Raw genomic sequence first — 24,063 nt, 5'->3', positions numbered from 1 at the left:
TACAGAAGGACATCTTGGTTGTTTTAAAGTTTTGGTGATTATGAATAAAGCTGCTATTAACATCTGTGTGCAGGTTTTTGTGTAGACATAACTTTTCAACTCCTTTGGGTAAATACAAAGGAGCATGATTGCTGGATCTATGGTAAGAGTATGCTTAGTTTTGTAAGAAACTGCCAAAGGGTCTTCTAAAGTGTCTGTACCGTTTTGCACTTCCACCAACAATGAGAGTTCCTGTTGCTCCACATCCCTGGCAGCATTTGGTGCTGTCAGTGTTCTGGAATTTGATCATTCTAATAGGTGTGTAATGCTACACATTAGCTTTTAGCAAGATCTCAGGCTTTTGAATCATGATCCAATGCTAAATATCAGCTGCCTCTTCAAGAGTTGTGTATTCTACAGATTTGATAGGTATGTGATTACCGGAAAGATCATAGACATTGGAGACTGCCAGACCTCAGGTGTGTACCTTACCTCTGCTGTACTACCACAAAGGAGTTAGTTAACTTCTCTGAGCCTCAGTTTCCTCTTTTGTAAAATGGAAGTAATAAATGAGTAATAACAGTACTTACTTTAATGATTTATATGAATAAATTGTGTGCCTTCTCTAGTTTTATTCAAGTGATTAATAATAAAAACATTTGACCAGAATAGGACTTAGGGCTGAAACTTGTACCACACCACTGCTGGCCTTTCTCCAGTAAGGCCACTGTTCTTTGAGCACATATATCTGCCTCATCATCCAGCCCACACAGTTTCATCTTTCAGGTATATCTGGAAAGGCTTTGTCAAATGCCTTACTAAAATCAAATACTCAGTAAGGTAGATTTCTTTGGACTATCTGTGTACATTTTTCCTCCTTCCATCTCAGACTCTGAGTGCATAGGTACTATTTTTAAATTCTCTCTTAATTAGTTCCTCCTTGTTCTTCTAAAGGATATATAGCGGTCTCTGGTTTCTAGGCTACTACATTTCCTGAGTAGATCATCCCCAGATGAAGTAATTTGAGTTTCCCCGGCTTCTTTTAGGAGGACCCATTGTAGAAAATGAAACACATGTTAGCCGAGACAGATCTCTCATTTTATTTGAGGCTTATGTGTGTGCACACAAGCATGTGTATCTCATGGTGCAACAGGACTTGAATTACAACTTTGGAACTCTTTGCTCTTATCTATCTATTCAGTATCTCTGCCATCAAGTCAGAGCTGAGATTACTCATCACTTTTGCTGTCATCACAGACAATTAGGATTCAGTAGAAGGAGACAGCCTGAAATTTAATTCTAACCAGCAGCTCAATCCAAACTCCCGAAATCTGGCTGGGATGGGGTGGTAATGTGTTTTGACAATCCAGTTAGTGAAGGAAGAAGCGCCCCCTAGGAAATCATAACAAAGAGTCTTAAGCAAGACTCCTTTCATTGACAACTTTATCCAAGAAACCACCTTCCCTGGAGACTTTTCTAAACTTTAGACTAATCCTCTCCTTGCCACAGAAGTCCTTTTGTTGCAGGAAATTGTAAGTGACCACAGGAGTGACAGGCCTCTGCAAGCACCAGCTCTGTCTCCAAAGTCTTTCAACTGTTGTCTCCTGTCTGTCCTGTTCTCCTTCTGGCCCAGGGATCACTCTATCAAATAACGAAATGAATGAAATTATTCAGAAGTTCTCTTCTCAGATGATTTCAATCTATGTCTAATTTTTGAGCCAATCACTGTTAAATTCTAGGCAAATGACAGCAGCAATAACCTTTCATTGCTTTTTCCTCAAGTATTATGCACTGTTGCCTTGGACATCATATTTAAAATATTCCACATCACAGGTGATGGTATAAAACCCTTGGTCCAGTGTGGAGTTAGGTTTGAAGCTTCTTAGTAAGTGGAAACAAATTAAAACAGAAATAGCAATACAGTAGCCCTGGAAGTGAATGAAGAATAAAAAAATCAGAATCATGAATAACAGATTGAGTAAGGAAACCTGTTAAATATTATTGCAAAGTTATTGATGGAATTATATATAAATATAGATGGACAGATAGATAGAAAAGGTGATAATAAATTTTAACAGAGGCAGCATCTTACCCCTGGTAATCAAAATCTATCTCCAAATGTTCAAACTATCGTTATACCTCACCACATCCTAACTATTCAAAACACACCAAGCTTTGAAATAACATGTGTAAAGTGCCTGGCACATGGTATATACCCAGTAAATTTTAGTTCCATTTCTCTATTGTAGACATTAGCATACAGTTTTTCCATACCTGAAACTGACATTTTGAGGATCTTTTAAGAGTCTTAATTTTCAGGCATTGCTGCTAGTTATAAGTCCTAATATCCCAATTTACATTTTGAATCTCATGAAAAGTGAATATTTTAACATAAATTCAATTTAGTGGAAAAGATTTACAGGCCCCAAGTGTCCATGTGATTACCACTTTTCGTCCCTAACTCCAGCACTCCCAGATTTTGCTGATCCCAAGCCGTTTATTAAACAGTTTAATTGCGCCAGCTTCTCCCTGTTGTGGTTCATCTCCTGTGGGTTTTATCTCCTTACATTAGTACCAAGGGCCCAGGGACATCGGGAGATTACTCCAGTGCACATTCTGCCTGCCCCCTCCCTTCCTCAATGGCTGGCACAGACGCCAGGTTTGTCATGCTGCTTTTAATTGATTTTCTATTGTGACCAATTTACATCTACAGGTAATGAATGATTCTTTGCGGAAACTGACTGTAGTTCAGAGAGGCAGGGTAAGCTCCCTACCTTCTGGCGGCTTAGTAAAAACAAAATAACAATAGAAATAATTGTTATTTCTTATGGGGCACCACCATCTGAGACCACTTCCATCAATGTCTTTGATAATTTTATGAAGGGCAAATCCTAAAGTATACCTTATTCTCATAACTGGTGGGTTTAAAATGGCATAATTACATAGTAAAATTTCTGCTCTAGAAAATATTTTACTTGGGAAATACCATGTTATTATTGTATTGCTTATTGTAATTCCAATTTTATATCATCAAAATATAAACTTCAGTATTTCATAAAATGCTCTGATGAAGAGCTATAATTCTAAACTTCCCTGATCTTTCCAAATTTCTAAATACAATGATCTTAGAAGATCCAAAAGGCAGACATTCTTGATGTGTATATGCCTTTAACAGTGAAACTGGCAAAGAGCTGAATCCCGCCATGTGAATGACGTTGGGGCAGGGGTGGTGCAGGGAGTATGCCAGTTATTACCATCTAGGCCCCAAAAGTTCTGCTAGGAAGCACAGCAAGCTGTGCTTGCCAGATGCATGGCCAAATCATAGGTTAATGACTGTGGTCTGGGATATAGCCAGGGGTCACTTACAGGGCTGGCTGGCTGGCTGTGTGCATGGGTCTCACCTTGATTCCTCTATCTAGATTGCTGTCCCCTCTACCCACCATGGAAGGCCCAGGATGAGTGCTCTTGTAAGATCTAGGGATGCCTATACTATGGTGGCTTTTGGAGTTGTCCCACCTGGCTTCCTGTGCCTACCAGCAGAACTCTTTAGGATATGGTAGCTTTGGGGAAATCCTCTACAGCGCCCCTTCCTCTTCAAGATTACCTTGGAAGGCTGGGTTGCCCTGGGCTGATGGAGGAGACTCCTGAGAGCAGCTGAGTCTGTGACATTTGTGGATGGGTCCTCCCTCCCTATCAGGCCCTCATGGTTCCCAGAGCTCACCCTGGAGAGGACTCCCTGTAAGCAATGGTGCGAAAAGGTGTAGCCTAAGAAGCCTGTAGCAGTGATGACTGGACACTCGTAGGCCTCCGAAACCACCTCCTGGGTGGGGCTGGACTCTGAACCAGGTCTGCTCTGGCACCTGGGGGCAGGCTAGGTGGTAATTTGCAGCACTATGGTGACCAACCATCCTGGTTTACCCGGGACTGTGTCAATTTTGGCACCCAACATCCCACATCCCGGGACACCCCTTGGTCTTGAGCAAATGGGGACAGTTGGTCACCCTGACCTCTGATTTTGTCCTATCAGCTGACAGCGAGAACTACATAAATTCAGGGAATTTAACATGTCAGTGGAGTCCTGTATTCCAATACGTCAGCTCAAGGCCTTACAGTGACGTGTAAGGGTTGTCTCAGGAGTCTTATGAGTGCCCTGGTAGTGGGAGCTGATGCACTGCCATCCTCCTTTCACAGCCTGTGAGGCCTAGGCCTCTGTGCCCAGAGTGGGAATGAAGAGCCCGGCACAGGACAGAGGTGCTCTGAACCCAGGAACCAGGTCTTCACTGGACAGTGGGTGATTTTCAATTCCATCCATAAGGAGCCACACAGTTGGAACCACTTACCTGGAAAATCTTGGCGATCTCGCCCTTTCTTTTCACCAGCATTTGCTAAACCCGGCTAGGTGGTGACCTTTCTGGTAGGAGGCCAAAAGGTCACACATTTCTGGCTTTAGCCTCACTCCTGAGACTGTAAATAAAGACTCCACTGTAGGGAAGAAAAGAGAAAAGCACCAACATATTATTTCCTGGGATCTTTCATGGTGTGTTTTTTATGTCTGTTGTAATATTTGTCACCCGAAGAGACATCAAAATGTGAGCCAGACTCATACACCAATAATTTATACTGACTCATGGATAACTCACTTTACTGAATAGCTGTCAAGTGCCTCCTATTCACTTCACTTCACTTCACTTCACTTCACTTCACTTCACTTCACTTCAATGCATATTTACCAAATGAGCACTTGGGTAAAGGCATGTTGGTGCTGAAGGTGGTCAAAATAGGAGCAGAAGTGGGAACCACACACACACGAACAACAAGGGCCAAAATCAAGCCAAGGAGTCTGCACACGAGTCCCAGCGATGACAGGCAGTGAGCATGGTGCTGGGCTAGATCATGTTTTGGAAAGTTTAAAATTTCTGTTACATTAGATACATTTGGCAATCCATTTAAATAGACTCTAAGGTGCAACTTTTGTAGATTAAAAAATGTGTTTGAAATATATGTATATTACCTATGCCCTCAGACTCATGTATTTGGTTAGCTCAGAATGATGACAGTTTGCATTTTTATAAATGCCTGTGTTTGTTAAATGTGTGTTGTCCCTGGGTGCTTTACTATGCTAAACTTATGGGTCATGTCCTCTAAATGTTAACATTTTAAGGGGCTCATCTGCAAAATGGGGATAAGAAAACTTGCGGGCAGATTGCTCTCAGCTTAGAGAAGATAATATGTGCCAAACATCTTGGGTTGCTCTGATACACCATACATCTTTAATAACCAGTAGCCATTGTTACAAGCATTAGCACAGATACCATCTGAGAAAAACATCCGGGGCAACAGCCACACCTTCACCAAAGCACATCCACAAAACCTGCTCAGGACATCCTTCCACTTGGGCACTGCTTTTCCAAGGCTCACAAGCTGCACAAACTGGGTTGCTCTAAATACCACACAGTTACACAAAAAAGAGAAGCTCCAGCTTTGGTGCACCGAAAGCATAAAATGCCGTAATAATATTGTTTGCTGGAAGCTATTCACACCCAAAGGGAAGAAATAAACCTGCACTGCTGACTCTGTCTTGGCTACCTTGGGTAAGCTGTGGCCCTGACTCCTTCGGTTTGGAGTTACATATTTGCTAGACTGGAAAGAGGAGACCTCAAGTCTTATTGATATGCATAATGTATTTTCCCAGGTACATTATAACGCACAATTTTGCAGTCTACTTTTTTTTAGCTCGGGTCATAGTGTAAACAGTCAAACAGTTCAAATAAACAGTGCATATTAAACTTTACAGATTACTCTCAAATCGACTCAAGTCCAAACCATTTTGGGAACGTCTTTCAGGGAGAAGTGTCCTCTTACCTTGGGGACAGTGGCATGAAGATGTCCCTCAAAAGCAATAGCTCCTCAATAGCAATGAGGGAGGTGGGGTGGGGAGGTGGAAAGAGAGAGGGAGAGAGCAAAAAAGAGTGAGAGAGGGAGGGAGGGAAAGAGACAAAGAAGAGGGAGAGAGAGAGGAAGAAAAAGAGAGACGGGGGTGGGGGGGCTGGGAGGAGGATGTGTGTGTGAGAGAGAGAGAGGGAGAGAGGGAGAGAGGGAGGGAGAGAGAGAGAGGGAGGGAGGGAGAGAGAGAGAGAGAGAGAGAGAGAGGGAGAAACATGTGGCAGAACAGTGCTGGGAAAGCAACCAGTTAATCAAAGGGATTTCAATTTGGCCATGGACTGCCCGACTCTCCTTCCCAACTCACAGAAAAAGAAAACAAGAGGAAAAAAAAAAAAAAAAAAAAGAAAGAAGGAAAAAAGCAGCCCAGTGGTTCTCCTGCAGCAATCTCACAAATGCAAAACCCTCCATTTGCTGACTCCTCATTAGCTTTCTGAATCTGACAGCATAATTATTGCAGCTGCTTTGTGCTTAGAATAAATAAATACAAAAGTGGGTGTTTAAAAACTTTTTGAGAAGGGAAATTCAGTCATCTAGACAGTCAGTAGGACAAGTTTATTTAAAACTTTGAGATTCTTATGTATTTAGATCATTTCGGAATGAGATAATGAGATAGTTGTCTTTCAGTCTAATTGAGTTCCTAAGCTCCTGGCTGTTGGCTGTCACCGCTTTCAAACTTTGCTTTAACTTTCCTTCCTTTAGAAATCTGATCCTGGTGTCTCCATTTACTCTTCGTGGGCTGATAACCTGGTGAAGTCTCAGTGCACTGGAGTGCAGAAAGTGACTTAATGGGATTGAGGAGCTAAATAACCTTTCACAGGAAACAAGATAATCAGATCTCTTCTATTTGCCTGTAATGGCTGAAAGAGAAAGCACACGTTGAAAAGAAAGCTTGGAAATTAAACCATCATTTCAAAATGTCTTGTAATTTTCCTTGTCACGTGGTTTTCGCGCTACTCTTGCACATCATCAATCCATCAGCTGGAGCTGCTTTAGTGCATTTAATTATTCATAGTGCACACAGCCTCCGTGACTGAGCGGTAATTTTAGCTCATGTGTATGTATATGGGCTTCATATCTTCAAAGCCCAAAGGATCACACAGTACTTTAAATTTAAGTTGCTAACTAACATGGAGTGCACTTAAAACTCTGACTAGGGGCACAGCACACATGCATTTCCGATTAAAGCAGATGATCTTTCCGTTTAAAATTAATTAGTGCCTATTTATCTTTTCCTCTCCCTCCCTCCTCCCATTCTCCCAGGACGGCATTTATGTGAACCCTTGAAATCAGTGAGTTAAAAGCTTTATAAAATAAACATTCTGTCAATCTGGGGTGCAGGAAACTAGTGTTAACCCATTGTGCAGATTGAGAAATTGAGGTTTATGAGGGCCAATAATGCATGGGATGCAGGGGGGAAAAAAGAAGAAAACTCAAGTTTTTTAACTCTCAATCCAGAGCTTGAACTCCCTGTACCATTTGTCTTACTTTATTCCTTTAAACAATAAAGGCAATATAACATCAACATGAAAGAAAACTTTGAAAAAAGGAAACAAATTACCCACAATTCCCCTCAACTAGAAGAGCATTTTTATTTTTGTACTCTACTTTCCAGTTTTGTTGATATGCATAATACATTTTCACAGGTGCATTATAATATGCAATTTTATATCCTTTCTTTTAGCTTGTGTCATAAGGTAAACATTTCCATACTACCCCACACTCCTGTGAATTATCATTTTATATGGTTACATAGTACTGTATGCTGAGTCAATATAACAATGTTTATCCAATCAGTTCTCTTGTGTTGAATATTTAGAGTTTCTTTTATTTTTTAGAATTTAAAAGAATTATAGACAACACTACAATGAACATTTTTATGCATTTAGGGTTTGTTTGTTTGTTTTTTTCTTTTCTGTTCAATTGTTCCTTTGGATAATTTCCAGGAACCAAAGTATAGGGTTGAATGTTGTTAGCATTTTTATGGCTCCTTTTAGGTATGGCAAAATGCTTTGCAAAAGTTGCCCCAACTTACACCACCATCTGCAGAGAATCATTTTACCACAATCTTCCCAGCACTGGGAGTTAGGAGTCATTAAGTTGAGGGAAAAAAATATCTACTTTAACAGTTATTTGTATTTATTTAATCACTAGTTAGACTGCCTATTTATCCCATGTGTTGGTATGTTTTTTTCATTTCCTTTGCGTAAATTGCTATTTTGTGCCTTTACCCAATTTTCCATTGGATCCTGATATTTTTCTTACAAAATTGATTAAGTAATAGTAAGGAAAAAATAATAACCAGCACTGATTAAGAAATCTTAAAACCCAAGGGTGACTGTGTTACAAACAAAAAAAAAGAAAAAGAAAGAACAAACTAAGACCAGATGGCATTAAGGATTAAGGAAGAGGTCCGGGGCTTGAATCTTTATTAAACATAAAATTGAGCCCTCTTAATTGTGAGCTATTGAACATGTTACCTGGGAACATGTGACATATTTCCTGGGAAGGCTTTAAAATAAACACAGAGCATGACGAGAGAGTGGAAAGGTCGCAGGGCTGGGAGTCAACATCTTGGTTCTAATCCTGGTTGTGTTACAGTACTAAATTTCCTTGTGATCTTTAGCAAGCAGTGATGAGAAGTGGAAGACAGTGGCTTGTGAGTCTGACTTACAGTCAAATTTTGCCTCTCCCACTTACTAGCTGTATGACTTTGAGCAATTAGCCTCTCTCAGCCCCAGTTTTCTAATATGTAATATGAGGATAATAACTCCAGATTTGACAGTTAGTATCTAGATTGAATGAGAATTTATGTAAAACACACAGACGCCCAATAAATGGCAGCCACTATTCTTCTCTGGGTGTTAGGGACTCATCTATATAACGAAGACATGGAATAATGAGTCCCAAGATCCTTTTCTTGTCAAAGGGTCTCTAACTCTTTCTTGAAGCATTTATCTTTATTTGGAGATTCTTTCAGTCCATGATGCTAACAGATTTAACCAACTTAAGGGCTTGGTAGAGCTGAGGGACATGGTTTACCCAGACTTTTCCTACCAATGTAACTCTACGCAACATCTTAAGCCATGTCTCAACCCAACATCTTTTTTTTTTTTTTTTTTTTTTGCGGTACACGGGCCCCTCACTGTTGTGGCCTCTCCCGTTGCGGAGCACAGGCTCCGGACGCGCAGGCCCATTGGCCACGGCTCACGGGCCCAGCCGCTCCGCGGCAGGTGGGAGCTTCCCAGACCAGGGCACGAACCCGTGTCCCCTGCATCGGCAGGCAGACTCTCAACCACTGCGCCACCAGGGAAGCCCTCAACCCAACATCTTGTATTCTAATGTATTAGAGTGGGTTGAGGACAACACTGAGCATAGAAGGTGAAGAAGTGTGTTATGGAGGACACTTCCTAACTTGCTTCTTAAGTACTGATTAATGGAGGATTTAAAAGGTAGACAGAGTGGTCTGAGTTAGGTTATAAACTCCTAGAAGCAGAATAGGATTGAGAGACCTGGCTCAGAATCTCCCTTCCCTCTTCCCTACGGAACCCAACCTCCGAAACCTGGCCTGTGGAATGACAAAATATTCTGGTTAAACTTTGAATAGACTAGACAATAAAAGCAATAAACAGAGTAGATTTGAAATCATTAGCACACAAAGAGCTAAACTAAGCTTTGCTGGTACATGTTAAAGAATGTTTAAATTGTTGCAAGAAGGCATACAATGATGAGGAGTAAAACCTAGGATGGAATATGAGTCAGGATTGTACTACTATTAAAGAGAAGATACCTTCAGATAATATTAGATGGCATTCAGAGGAGGATGACATTCCTCTCCCTGGATATCCTTCCTCCCCAACCATCCAGACCCCATCATCTTTCAAGACCCACTCAAAAAGCCATCCTGGACCCCTACAGCTGGAGTTTAATCTCACCTCCTTTGAACTGTCAGAGCACTTCACACTTGGTCTACGGCCGTTTATATACTTGTTTCATTTCCTTAAGGACTGTAAGCTCTTTGAGGACAGAGTCCATAACTAATTCATTTTTGTATCCCTCAATCTCATATCTAATAGACCCTCAGTAAATCTTCCATGAATGAACTGGAAAATAACTCTCCTAGTATGTCAGAAACCTGAGTCTAGGGTGGGTCCACAGCCTCAGAGATAAGCAAAATAATTGGAATAGGTTCAGAATAGAATAATGAAGCAAAATAGTTAAAAGGTAAAATAAACAATCTATATTGGGTACATTTGGTGGAGGTCAAAGGAAGTTAGCCTAGAGAAGTGAGCTTTAGAGAGTGATATCAAGGGATCTTCAAATATATTAAAGAGATATTATTAAAAGAAGGCCTGAACTTCTTTTTATTGGAGCAAAACAAAAAATTACTCAGATTTTAATGGAGCGATATGAATAAGGCCTGCTGAAGAACTACCAGAGTATAGATACTAGGGTGATGTGATGAAGGGTAGAGGTAAGTGCCATGCCTTCTTCCACCCCTATAGGTACCGAAGTATATGATGACAAGAAGGACTCTGGTAAATTATTTTTACAAAATTACAAAATTAATTGTAAGCTTTTAAGTTGTAGGGTGTTTTTTGTTTTGTTTTGTTTTTTGTGTTAAGATGCTGAAACCTGTTTTAAAGGAGAAGGGGGATTTAGACCAGGAAGGAATGGGAGAGACTCACGTCTGGGAGTTAGAAAGCAAAATGGGACCAACCCACAGAGAGAGACAGCCTTTGATGTCCTGACGATCAAGGACCATGGCTTAAGGACCAGACTCTTAAATCACGTGGCATTTACTGCCCGAGATAAAAAATACTTTTGTGGATCAGTGTCTGTGGTTCAAAATGGCTAGGTTCCAAAGTCAGTCTTAACTTTCCAAGGGTAACATTTGGAAGGCTCCTTGCAAGAACGGAGTGGAGCCAGTTTCTAGAAGGGGCAGCTTAATGATTTTCTACTCCCCTCACTCTCAAGTCATTAAGCAGCGTTCCTTTCCCAGAGCCCAAGTTCATGCTGAGGGCAAAGGGAATTAAAGGAAGAAGCTGAACCTGCAGCTAAGATTAGAGAGTTGCCAAGGGCCTAATTTTAGGTCCTAGCTGCCCCAGCTGATGTCCTGCACTGCTGGCTCAGCCGTGAGGACCACAAGTGTGGCGTAAGCCGATGACTTCAGTGGGTAGAGTGTCTCCCAGGCCATCTGCAAAAGCAATTAGCTTGCTGTTGGGTGTGTTTTGAGAGAGACTACCAATTATTTCTCCTTCAACTAATGTTTCTTCAGGTGTTCAAGAGTCAATAAGGGAAAATGTCAGCGCTTGGCAGAAATTCCCACATGCTTGCCACTCTAGTATTCATGCTTCTCCACTTAAGAATGTGCTCCGAAAGGGAACTAAGCCCAGAATTTCTGGATTTTCGTGGCAAGTGACCCCCCTGATTTCCTCTGGCCATAAGCTTACTGCCGCAAACTAGGGACAGTGTTGTTTGGGACCTCTCGGCTTCGTGAAAACAGACATGGATGGATGAGAGCAACCCTTGCATTTTGTGGGGTATTTCTGTGCCCTGCTTCTGCTGGGATTTAGGCTGTCTTTCCACTCTTCACACGGTTCCCAGCCTCAGGTTTCATGCTTAAACTGTCTCCGTCAGAGGGCAGACAATAAGAGCTGGCATCTCCCAGATCAAAGGGGAAACAGAATATATTTTAAAGTGACAACTTTGTTATCCTGCAACCGGAATAAAACCAGAATAATAAAATAATACAAATATAACCCCGTAAGTGATTCCATACTGCCAACAGAGAGCAAAATTTCTTGCATAATTATGGGAAACTCTCTTTACACACCACTCACAAGAGCATGTCTTATTTTTGCACAGTTCTTATGCCTGGGGCAGCCCACCCCTTGGATGGAGACTCTGTGTCCCTGAGGGTTGGGAACTGTGATAACCGGCCGGTTCTTCCTGTCTGCAAAGGAGGCTCTTAATAAAGGCTCATTGCCATGGACAATGAAAAAGTACGCTGGCACTGCCGGGCCAAGGGAGTGCACTCTTAGAAGACATGCCCTTGGTGAGGGCCACTGTTCTCAAGGTGCACAAACTGGCCCCAGTGGTTGCTTTCTCTTACTCCATTTTTCTTTCAAATTTTCCTGGCACCTTTGCTTTCCCTGTCTTCTTGTCCACGTCCTATCTGTCGATCTGTCTCTAAACCTATTTCTGCACCCCCCCCCCGCACCTTTGCTTTCCCTGTCTTCTTGTCCACGTCCTATCTGTCGATCTGTCTCTAAACCTATTTCCGCACCCCCCCCCCGCACGCACACACACACACACACACACACACACACACACACACACACACACACCCCGATCTGCCCCCCTTCCCCTGTCTGTTGGCGCTGGCCCTTTCATCTTCTCCCTCGGGGATTCGAGATGTCGCTGCAGGAAGTGCTTGTCGGCCGAGGCAACAGCAGCAGAGCCCTGTGGCTTTGACAAACCTCATTTAATTGGGAGGAAGCCAGGAGAATTTGAAAGAACTGAAACATCCACGAAACTCCTTTTATCAGGCATAATTTAAACTCTGCATGGAAAAACCCCTATATGTATAAAGAAAAGTCAACTTCCCTCCTGCTGTGAGCACTCCTTGTCTCCCCGCCAGCACAGGCAGGCTCCTGCAAGATTCCATCTTTTCATTTTTCTAAAAGTGTCAAAGTAGATTTGGGCTCTGTGGCTGGGTGAACAGAGAAGGAATACAGATTGGTCCCTCTCCGACACCTTCATGCACACACACACACACACACAACAGAGTCCCAATGTTGGTGGCTTTGCTTCAGATGACCAGGATGAATCAAAACCCAGGTTTCTAACAACCCATCAGTTTGCACAGTGATTTTCTCCTAATTACTCTTCATCAAGGAAAAGCTGGTGCCCAGAAAACTTTGAAGATCCCCAGTGGTTCTCAGTACACAGAATAATAAATCCTGGAGGAGGGCCCATGGGAGAAGTTTCTTTAAATGGAGAGAGGGAGCGTGAATGTGTGTGTGTGTGTGTGTGTGTGTGTGTGTGTGTACACCCCCAGTGTGTATACTTGCGTGAAGTGGTAGCTGGAAGCCCCAAGCCCAAGAGGAGAAAGCTAAGAAGGGGGGATCTAGGGGTTCAGACTGGGAAGAGGGGATTGAGATGGGAGTGGGGGAGCAGATGGGGATAAAGCTTGGGGTGAGGTACCAGGAAGAGAGTAAGAATTGTAGGTCTGGTGGAATGTCCTTTATTCCACCCATAGGCCAAGCCACGACCCTCCCCTCCTTCCAAATTCTACTCCAGAGTCACCTCCAGTCTCATCCATCTTACTTGAGTTATTCTAGTTCCTCCAAAGAATTGCCTTTAGCGCACACATATTCTCTGAACATCTGCAGCTGATTATGCACAGACTTTAGCTGTTTAGATATGATTTGTGCTAATATGTGTATGAGGGTGTCCTGTTTCCTCTTCCTCACCCTCTTTTCCTCCCACTTCACAGGATCCTTGAGGTCAAGGACAAGCCTCTTTTTTCCCTCAAATTTTATAGTACTTAATATGTTCTTGACACTTAATGGCAACTTAATAAATACTGATGACCGACTCTTCTTACAGGGTTAAGTAAGACATTAACCCCAGTTGTATGATTATGGTTATTTTTGGAGATCCTAAATGACTCACTTTAATAATAAAATACCTCAAGAAATTCCAAACTAAGAGCTTTGGGCTGATGCAGGACAATGTCCCAGTTACAGCGCAGCTGCGTTTGCAAACCCTGGAGACTTTGGCCAGACCACATGCCTAAAAGCCTAAGCCTACTGAACAGTAGCTCCCCACCCATGCCCATCCTTGCCCCATCACACCCCCCAGCCCAGCACCCTCCCCCCAGCCTGAGCCCCTAGACCTTCCTTATTAACTTTCTTCTCTCTGGCTTAGGACTTCTAAAAACTGTTTTCAGCTGAATGCTGGATGTTTTCAAAGAAACCCCACCTAAGGATAGGCCCCCGCAAACAGCCAGGGCCATGACTGCACTGCCCACAACTTCTGCACAGCCTTTCCTGGCCACGTTCTGAGAAACATGAGGAGCACTCTAGCCATATGATCTCTCAGCAGTTTTCAGATTTGGAGGATGACTTCAGGCCCAGGCAGCAAAGCTGATTTCAGGGTAACTTGTGCTTCCCGTGAGCGTCCAGCCTGGGAGGACGCTCCCCTCTCCCCATGCCCCACCCCGTACTTCCTTGGGCAGCATCAGATTACCAATCAAGACAGGCCCAGCTCTCCTCTCCTGATATATCCGTGTCACCTATCATCTTACTCTACGGAAAGAGAAAAGGGGGTTGTTAGAAACTTTGGTTTTGCTTCTCCTGGCAGATGCTAGTGAAAGCAAACTCAGAGGCAACTTTCATCTCATCCAATTTCTAAGAGTAAGTGAGTACATGGGAAATGTTTGGATCATTACAAGGAGGTCTGTGTCACCTCAACCCTCAACTCTTGAGTTTTAGAAAATCGCAAAAAAAACCTCAGGCAAGATTTGAACCCATCTTGCTTCTCCCAGCTCTAAGCTCACTTCTGGTTGCAAATTCTATAATTCTCCAGTGCACTGAGAAAATACTTAGACACCGAGACATATGTGTACATGTACACACCACACACACACACACACACACACACACACACTCCCTTGCTCACCCTCAGGAAGTTGGTGCAGCTGAGCAGGCAGGGCCCTGAAATAATTGTGAACCAGTGCTTCCTGGGCGGAGACACGGTCTCTTGGAAAGCCTTTCAGCATTTGGGAGGCCAGGTCTTCAGCTTCCGGAGCCCTGCCTAACCTGGAAAAGTAAGAGAGAAAAAGAGTTTCTCCAGAGGCCTCACTTCTGAAAAATCAAGGGGGAAAGAAGAAAAGTAAAGAAAAGGAGATGGCTAGAAGAGTTTCAAATAGAATTTTCCTGGGACTAGTAAAGTTGATGGCAAGTTGAAACTCTTACCTTTCCTGTTACTAAGATGAAGGGAAATTTTCAGCACTGCCACCATTCAGCCCCCACCCCCGCCCCCTCCACCGTGGCTCTGGGTACCAGGTGTACATAAAGGACCTGGAATTGTAATAATAGAAACAGAAATATATAATTAAGGATTCTTCTTTGAGGGACACAGCGGCCTCTAGCAAGCAGAAAAGCCCAGATGGAAATATGTTCCAAGCGTGGCAAGCACAGAATCCTGGGAGGGGAAGAAGGAAAGAGGAGACTCTGGAGGGTGAAACTTGGGTGGAAAAACCCCTTATTTACAATGTTTCTGAAGCTCAGCTCCCAGGGTTTTTCTCTAAGAAGCTCTTTTGGTTTCCCCTGAGATACAGCATAGGCAAGAAAGATAATTAAGTACCTAAATTACAGTAAGGACAAATCCTCAAGTTGACCTTATGTTGAATTATAAATTTGGAGTTGAGCAAATCCATTAGCTGAGCAACTACTATGTAGGCGGTTGGATCTGGGAGACACAGGGAAGCTGTCTTCTGGCAGCTTAATCTCGCAGAGGAGTCAGACACTACTCAAATGGTCCTACAGATGCATAAGCATAACTGGGAAGAAAAAGGTCCAGACTTGGGAGGGGGTCAGGGAGAACTTTCCTGAGGAAGCAGCATTTGAGCTGAGAGCTGAAGACGTTGGGCAGGGGAAGGGCAGGCGTTGCAGACCCCCAGGGTGGGAGGGAGAAGAGTGATTTTAAAGAAAGGAAGAAAGGCCAGTTTGCTGGCCTGGGACAAAGAGGAGAGGGGCCCTGATATGAAGCCGGGGAGGGTGGCAAGGGGCTGACCCTGCAGGCCCTGTGGGTCTTCCATGCTTCCTATTTACTTACAGTGGCTGAAAGTCTTTGCTAATCTAGTGCCAATCATTTAAGTACACCCATCTCTAGAGCCCACAGACAGGTTTACAAGTGGAAAGCACAAGACAGAAAACTGTGCTGATCCCGAGAGACAGTTAACTGCCGAACTGATGCCTGACATTCAGAATTCAGTTGCCTGGCCATGCAACTCCCCAATTAAGCAAAAACAGATAGGCTTCCTTAATGTTGAATGTACATACCAACCTGAAGCGGCAAATAGATACCCTTTCCCTCCCCAGGTGCCATGATGCAGTGATGCAGGAAGCCCTGGCCCAGAGTTAGAATTTGCCTAATTTTTGCATAAGATTTGCATAAAAACCTTTCAGGTATCTGATTCCCATGACATAAAACTGTTTCTGCAAACAGATAACTAACTCTACCCTCAAACTCAAGAGTAAATGCTTCACAGACTTAAGATAGAGAAGAAATCTGCAAATCCCCGGTCCTTGCAAATTTCCAGGCCAGCTGGAAGAGAAGGGAACCAGGGGTGGAGGCCTGCTTAGTAGTTTGTGGCCTAAAGTGCTGGCGGGTATTTTCTCCATCTAGGGTGCCCTGCCCAGGCGCAGATTTTCAGGGCCAATGAAATAGGAGTCCAGAGTGCAGAAGCTGGTTCAAATCAGCAGGACCCAGGACCAGTCTGGAAGGAGACTCAGGGAAAATCTCCTGAAAAAGATTTTAGCCAGTCCGTTTTCACTACAGGGTGGTGGAGTGGGATGCGTGCGGAAATTAGGGCCTGAAACCTCTCTGAACTTCCGGGGGTGGGCGGGTGGACAGGTGGTTATGGGGCAGGGAGGGGAGTGATGCATCCACCTCCACACTGCACCCCAGTCAGAGATGTGTTTCCTCTGCACACGCCCACCCAGCTTGCTCGTAACAACTAAATTGTTACAGAACTGCTCTGGAGAAGGGGTTAAGAGCTGCGATCTGATTGGGCAAGGAAGACTAGGGGACTTGTTCCAACCCGTGTTAGCTCGGGCGTACATACTGGTTTTATTTAGACTGTATCTAGGTGGGGTGGCTGCCGAATCCAGGAAAGGCTGATGGAGCCTACGGGGCTTGTGGGTACACATAGAAGCAGAGCAGGCCACTTCCGGTGGACAAATGAAAGAAAGGAGAGTGGGAACCGGTCAGTAATATGGGGACTTCTTCTTAAGGACTTTCCTTTTGAACTAACCAAACTTCCCCCGACCCCACCCCACCCCCCGGCCCCCGCCCTTCCCACGAGGTTGTGTCAAGGCTTTTAGTGGCGTTGGGACTTATTTCAATCTCACGGCCTCCAAACTGTGACGGCCACCACCTACTTCTTCTCCTCAGCTGGCAGAGGCGGAGTATACGCATGAAGGCTTTTCTCGGGTGAGACAATTTCACGTTGGTCTTCCCTGTATAAACCAAATACGTGCCCTCTTCACTACGAGCCTTTACTAGTAGCATAGTAAAGGCTTATAGTAGGATCACCTGATCTGGACAAGCTTCCTAAGAATCTCCACCTTGCTATGATCTCTTATTTGGGAGCTGAGAAAAGAGCCCTAGGGATACAGATGTTGCTTCTTTGGGCACAAATGTTAATTTACCTCCATGTTTGTATAATTCTGCTTCTTTCTGCCATCTATAGTCTTGTTTACTATCCATTGCCTTTATTGACACATTTCTACAATTTTCCACTTCCTCTAACTCCTACCCGAACAATTCTTCACTGGTTACAACCCCTGCTTTGGAAATGAAAGTTGACATGAAAAGCGAACATCGCAAAATTAATTTGCCTACTAGCACATTTCCATATAGGCTAAATGTTAATAGATATTATTTGTTAGGCTTGTGATATTAGCTATGGAACATGCCAGGAGTACCTTGCAAAGTTAAGAGAACCTACCACCCAATTAATGAGAGTCTGTTAATAAAGACAAAGACTCCTCTGGTGAACCTCTCCTACTAGTAACATTTCCAGAAGTGAGAAGTGTTCCATTGCCAAAATAATACGTTTGTTGTAGAACACTTAGAAAACGCAGAGAAAGAAAACTGAAGCTATCTCATCACTCTGAGATGACCCTTTTCACTCAAAGATAATCACCATTGCTTTAGTGTTTATCCTTTAGTCCTTTATTTTTATACAGATATATTTTTTGTTTTACAAAAAAATGGGATCATACTCTACATGCTGTTCAACCTCCTTTTTGCACTTGACTGTCTTGATCATCTTCCCAGGACTTTGAATAGCCTTCTGGGACATAGTTTTAATGACTGCAGAGCATTTCACTATGTAGCTATACCATAGTCCACATAGCCAAACGCTTATTGAAGTTGTTTCCTTTCTTGTTGGGGTGTAAGGGGCTACTATTAAAATCATGCTGCGACAAATATCCTCAAAGAGAAATCATTGTGTACTTGTGCAATAATTTCCTTAGTATAAATTCTGGAAATTGAAATTCCCAGGTTGAAGGATACTATACAACATGTTAAATTTTTTGATTATCAGCTAGTTGTCCCAATTTCCACTTCCACCAGCATTCCGGGAGAGCTCCTGTCTGTGTGTGCAAAGAAAACAAATTCATTCCAGCCAACCTGAATTGCCACAGGCCCCACTGCTCATGAAAGTGGTAAAAAGGATTATAATTGTAAATCAATCCTGAAGGATGTGCTGGGTGTGAGGACATCCACATTTAATTTTAGAAGTCCAGAATAGAAACAGGAACAATAAGAAAAAGTCACTCAACATATCTGGAATCTGGTGGCTCTCAAGGGCCTAAGGCAACAGCCTTGATTTCTCTGCACAGCCTGGCTCTGAGTATAAAACTCTCCTACTGCCATTGCTGACAGCAGGTTGATGGGGGAAGGGCTTTATCTGTTTGCAGCACAAGGCTGGTCACGGTGAGTTCATCTGGGTTCTTTGTTGTTTTCCCCTAGATCCATAGAAAGAGAAAAAGGGCAGGGATAGAGCTGTCACTTTCTTTTTTCCAATTTTTCAATTTGTTTTTATTTTGAAGTGATTTTAAGTTTACAGAAGAGTTTCAGGAGTAATAGTTATATGTTTCACTGGCTTCCCCTAATGTTAACATTTTAGATAATCATAGTAAAATTATCAAAACTAAGTAATTAATAGGCACAATATTATTAACTAAACTGCAGACTTTATTCAAATATCAAATATTGTTTTTTTTTCGATGGTGACCTTTTTGTTGTTGTTGTTGTTTCAGGAGAGTGGGTACTTTTTTAGTGCTGTCAGTTTAGGATGTGGTAAAGCAGATATCCCCAATAAGAAATATCTCCAACACTAGAAAGAAACAGCATCAGAGAAGCTGTCCTATAATTTCCTAATCAGTCTAACGAGTGAGTGTGCACTTACTAGGCCCATGTTAATCGCAATCCCATCAAACCCCAGACAAGGCCTCGAGGTGCATTTCCAGTCCACTCACAGTTCCTCTGCTCCTTGGCAGAAATATTGTAAAAAAAAAAGCCAGTGACGACAAGCTGCTCTTTACTCATCACACTTGCAACTTGACTCAACTGACAAAGCCACAGAGCCCTGGGTACCAGATGAAGCCCAGCCCTAGCGCTTACTTAGCTTGATGACTTTGGCCAAGTTACTGAACTTCTTTGAGCTTCAGTTTCCTTCTCTTTGAAATGGGAATGAGATTTGTGAGGCAGAAGTGAAATAACACGTGCAGCCCCCTACTAGGCACACAGCATGCATCCCACCTAAACTTAGTCCTCTTTCAATGACAAAGCCCTTCTCAGAGCCAAGAGTTTTCTCATGTGATAACTTAGGCCAGTGCTGTCTAATAGAACTTTCCGTGCTGATGGAAATATCCTATTTCTGCCCCGTCCCATATGGTAGCCACTACTCACATGTGGCTATTGAGCCCTTCAAATGTGGCTACTGCAACTGAGCAACTAAATTTTTTTTAATTGAAGTATAGTTGATTGACAATATTGTGTTTGTTTCAGGTGTACAGCATAGTGATTCAGTTTGGGGGGTTTTCTTTTGCAGATTATATTCCATGATAGGTTATTACAAGATATTGGATATAATTCCCTGTGCTATACAGTAAATCCTTGGAGTAACTGAATTTCAAATTTAATTTTAAATAATGTAAATTGAAATAGTCACATGTAGTTAGTGGCTATGGTATGAGACAGCACATCTCTAGACATTACTCCTTGCTTTGAGAATCTGAGCAAAGAGAAGCCAGGAGTCTGAGCTAAGGCAGAGGTATTGCTGGGAACGAGGCGGTGGGCCGAGGTGTTGCCTATGGTCAGAAAAGCCAGGTCCTGCTCAGCCTAGAAGGAAGGGCTGGCTGGGTGGCTGCAGGCGCTTTCTCCTTCCGTGCGACAGTGACAACAGCAGCAGTTCAGGGTAGTAAGGCGGTCTGCAGGTTTGGAGTTACCGTTTATTTTGGAAGCCAGTGGTGAAATGGAAGAAAGCCACGGGTCAGCATGAAAATCCAAATCCCTCTAGTTAGGGGTTAGGGAGCCTGACTATGCGGGCAAGGGGAAGTTTGCACGTCTTGCATGAAATGATAAACAGCAGTTCCCTGGTACCTGTCTTCAAAACAACGGGGAGTTTCAGGTGATACAGTGCGTTTGAAAATAAGAGTGCAGCGTGCGGACGCCCTGGGGAGAATCGTCCCTCCCAAAAAAAGATCCTTTGCTAGTTCATAGTTCTGTGTTCCGACCTATTTCACTCTTTGTGCTCTGATATCCACTCTCTGTGGAGGCTTTTTAAAGCACATGAACAGTAAGTATGGGAAAAAAATATCAAACAAACTTCGGTTGGGTTAAACCCTACCACATTTTCAGGGAAGAACAACGTTCAAACGTTCACTGAGGGTCTCTTTCTCTTCTCCCCACCTGCGGGAGGGTGTTTTTCTTTGACATTTGAGCCCCTTCCCCCTGTCTCTGATGTTTTCCTCACTGCCCTGTTTGTCTCCTCACTGAAGCAAAAAGAACAGAGCCTCGGCTAATTACTCTCAGATCAAATAATACTGGTTATTGTAATTGGTCATTGTCCGAAAACACTGAGTTCTTCTTAGCTCTGAGGTTGCCTGGCACGGCTTAGTTAGCTAACTATTCCGGGAATGTCTCTATTATCTGTTTTACTTTGCAAAAGAAACCGGGGACTTGTTGAAAGCTGGTAATAAAAGTCTGCCCTGGTCCAAGCCGAGGCTGCGTAGAGAGGGCCTGGGAAAGCGTGGCCTCCATGAATCACGTTGCCCCCCAACAGCTGCTCAGTGACGTCATTTGGTTTCTCTGTGTCAGAGAATAATAAACCCACTAGGTCTTCTTACAGGCCAACGCTCCCTCGTTCTCAGGGCCTCGGGCAGGGCTGAGGGGCGCGAAACAATTTTAATGACCAAACTCAACGGGAAGTAAAACGGTTCACAGAGAAAACTAACAGACTCATAGGTGGCTGCCTGTCCGAGAGGCGTCTTCCTGGGGCTGAGGGCCCCCAGATCGAGGTGCTCAGGGGCTGGGTGTTCATCAGGTTGAGGCCCAGGGAAATGTCCCTTCAACCCCGCCGAAAGATAAGCTTTCCAAGGCAGTACTCACCGGTTGCAGACATTCTGAAGGCTCTGAGGCTTAAGCAGTGGGAACCATTCTGGAAAGCACACACAGACACGTGAAAAGACAAAAACAACCCTAAAATCCTGTTGCCAAAAATATTATTAAAATTCTAAAAGCTCTTCCTGGCTTGGGGTAACAGGGAATTCAGTTATCAGGTAGGCAAACTAAGTGAGTTTAAGTTTAAATGGAAGGTCACTATTCTGGGTTGAGTTGTGTCCTTCTCCCGAATTCATATGTCAAAGTCCTAGGCCCAAGTACCTCAGAATCTGACCTTATTTGGACACAGGCTCGTTGCAGATACAGTTAGCTAAGATGAGGTCATTAGGGTGGACCTTAATTTAATATGACCAGGGTCCGAATGAAAAAGGAAATTTTGGACATAGAGACGGACATGTATAGGGGAAGACAAAGAAGAGACAGAAGGAGAAGACAGCATCTACAAGCCAAGGAGAGAGGCCTGAACAAATCCTTCCCTCAGAGCCCTCAGAAGGAACCAATCCTGCCAACACCTCAAGTGCAGATCTAGCCTCCAGAAGTGTGAGACGATAAATTTCCGTGGCTTAAGCCACCCATTTTGTGGTACTTTGTTACAGCATCCCTAGCAAACTAAAATAATACAGTCACAATAGTTAATGTCTGCTGTGTGCAGAACATGTGCCGAGTGCTGGGAGAATACAAAAGTAATCAGGAGAAGCTTCCCGACTCTTACAGAGCTTACAATTCATTTGAGAGAACAAAACGTGCTTGCCCTGCCCCCCTCCAAGAAAACTCATGTGACAAATGAGGGGGCAAAGTCTTAAAAACTCAGAAGTGGTTAAAAAGTAACGGGACTAATTTTATATGTCACTTACAGTAAAGGTGGAAGTGAATCCTGGCTTGAATAATCCAAAATGGATGATAATAGATTTGTAATTTTCTTTGGAGCACTCTTTACAACATTACATGTGGATACACGTGTTTCTATTTTTTTTTCTTTTGATATTGACACTATTTAACCCAAAATAAAACCACTATAAAAGGAGACAATTTCTTATTCATTCAAGAAATACTAATTAAATGCTTACTCTATGTAAGGGTGCTAAAAGGGGCTGCTAGGATGTAAGCTTATGCTGCTTATCAAATCTTCTATTTTCAACTCCAAATTGAGAAAAGAGTATTTCAACTCTCATGTAAAAGGATGTTTTTGCTTTATATTTTCCTTGGGCCTGAAATGTAATTCTCTTGGTTTTAAAAGCTCTCTTCTTCCAGCTCCTATAGGAATGGAATACAGCAAGACTGTTTATCCAACAAAGAATTTAATCATAGTTGGGCAAAAAATGGTTTTGATAATACTGACCTATTCATGTCTGCATGTGTATAGAAAAAGCCCTGGAAGACCACTCACCTGATTGTGATAATGGTCACTAGGGCTTACCCTTCTCACTTCTATGCTAATTTTCTTAAATTTATTTATTTTGAAATAAAACACATTTTACTGTGTAACTTCAAAAATATGTTCAATTAAAGATGGACATTATGGTGTTAAGAGTTGTAGAATGAAAGCTGTGATCAAAGAACATGATTTTAGCTGAGTTTTCAAGGTCAGATGCAATCAAATGTGAACTACTCTGCTGGCGGGTCTTTTAAAAAATAAATTTATTTATTTATTTATTTTTGGCTGTGTTGGGTCTTTGTTGCTGCGCGTGGGCTTTCTCTAGTCGCGGCTAGCGGGAGCTACTCTTCATTGCCGAGCCAGGGCTTCTCATTGTGGTGGCTTCTCTTGTTGGGGAGCATGGGCTCTAGGCGTGCGGGCTTCAGTAGTGTGGCGCGTGGGGCCTGGAGCGCTTCTCATTGTGGTGGCTTCTCTTGTTGGGGAGCATGGGCTCTAGGCGTGCGGGCTTCAGTAGTGTGGCTCGTGGGCTCTAGAGCGCAGGCTCAGTAGTTGTGGCGCAGGGGCTTAGTTGCTCCGTGGCATGTGGGATCTTCCCGGACTAGGGCTTGAACCCGGTCCCCTGCATTGGCAGGCGGATTCTTAACCACTGCGCCACCAGGGAAGCCCTCTGCTGGTTTTATAGTCCCAGGCGGGCACTAAGGGAAGCACTTGCCTATACCGGTTATTTACTCTCTCTTCAGGTGATTGTGCCTAAATTCAAATAACCAGTAAAGATAAGAATACCTGGCATTTGTTCAGAATGTTTATTTCCAGACCACTTTCTGCTGCCTACTGTCAGTTTTCCCTGGCTAAACAAAATTAAAATATTTCCTCATTCAGTCATATCCCAATTTCCAATTGATATAGTGAGATCCATTTCAGTGCTCTCCCATGTTTTGTTTTTATGTGCTGGGGGTTTTGGCCTTTAGTATTTTAATACAATTGCTGGCTTTAGTGTTGCTCTTGTGGAACATGGGTTTGGAATTAGCTGAATTAGGGTTTGAACACTGAACCTAGGGTTTGAAACTACTGCTTCAAGTTCACTGTGACCTTAAGCAAGATACTTTCGCCATGGCCAGCCTGTTTCCATAACTCAAGTTGGAGGTCATAGTCACCTCACAAGGACTAAGTGATTTGTTGAATTTACTGATGCAGTGAGATAACGAATGTAACGTGCTGGCCTCAGAGCATTAAACAAAATAAATCCTATTTCTTTCTTTCTCTTCCTTTGAAAAGTGATGGGCAATGCAAACTCTGTGTAGTTGGGACCTGGACTTGGATTTTTTTTTTTTTTTTTTTTT

The 24,063-nt window shown here is 43.1% G+C and overlaps 1 protein-coding gene across 1 annotated transcript in view; it reads right to left on the bottom strand.

The window, feature by feature from the left end:
- Positions 1 to 1,135: 1,135 nt before the first annotated feature.
- Positions 1,136 to 24,063, bottom strand: part of CDK15 (cyclin dependent kinase 15) — a 111,380-nt gene continuing 88,452 nt past the window's right edge. Inside the window, exons 16-19 of the mRNA XM_007103986.3 lie at positions 21,337 to 21,385; positions 14,608 to 14,747; positions 4,320 to 4,461; positions 1,136 to 1,620 (exon numbers count right to left, since the gene is read on the bottom strand). Coding sequence (XP_007104048.1) covers positions 4,352 to 4,461; positions 14,608 to 14,747; positions 21,337 to 21,385 — 299 coding nt within the window. The 3' untranslated portion in view covers positions 1,136 to 1,620; positions 4,320 to 4,351. The remainder of the gene's footprint in view (positions 1,621 to 4,319; positions 4,462 to 14,607; positions 14,748 to 21,336; positions 21,386 to 24,063) is intronic.

This window comes from Physeter macrocephalus, chromosome 2 (genome assembly GCF_002837175.3).
Source record: "Physeter macrocephalus isolate SW-GA chromosome 2, ASM283717v5, whole genome shotgun sequence".
Taxonomy (NCBI): domain Eukaryota; kingdom Metazoa; phylum Chordata; class Mammalia; order Artiodactyla; family Physeteridae; genus Physeter; species Physeter macrocephalus.
Note: the sequence above shows the minus strand (reverse complement) of the source record. Positions and strands in the feature narration are given on the sequence as shown.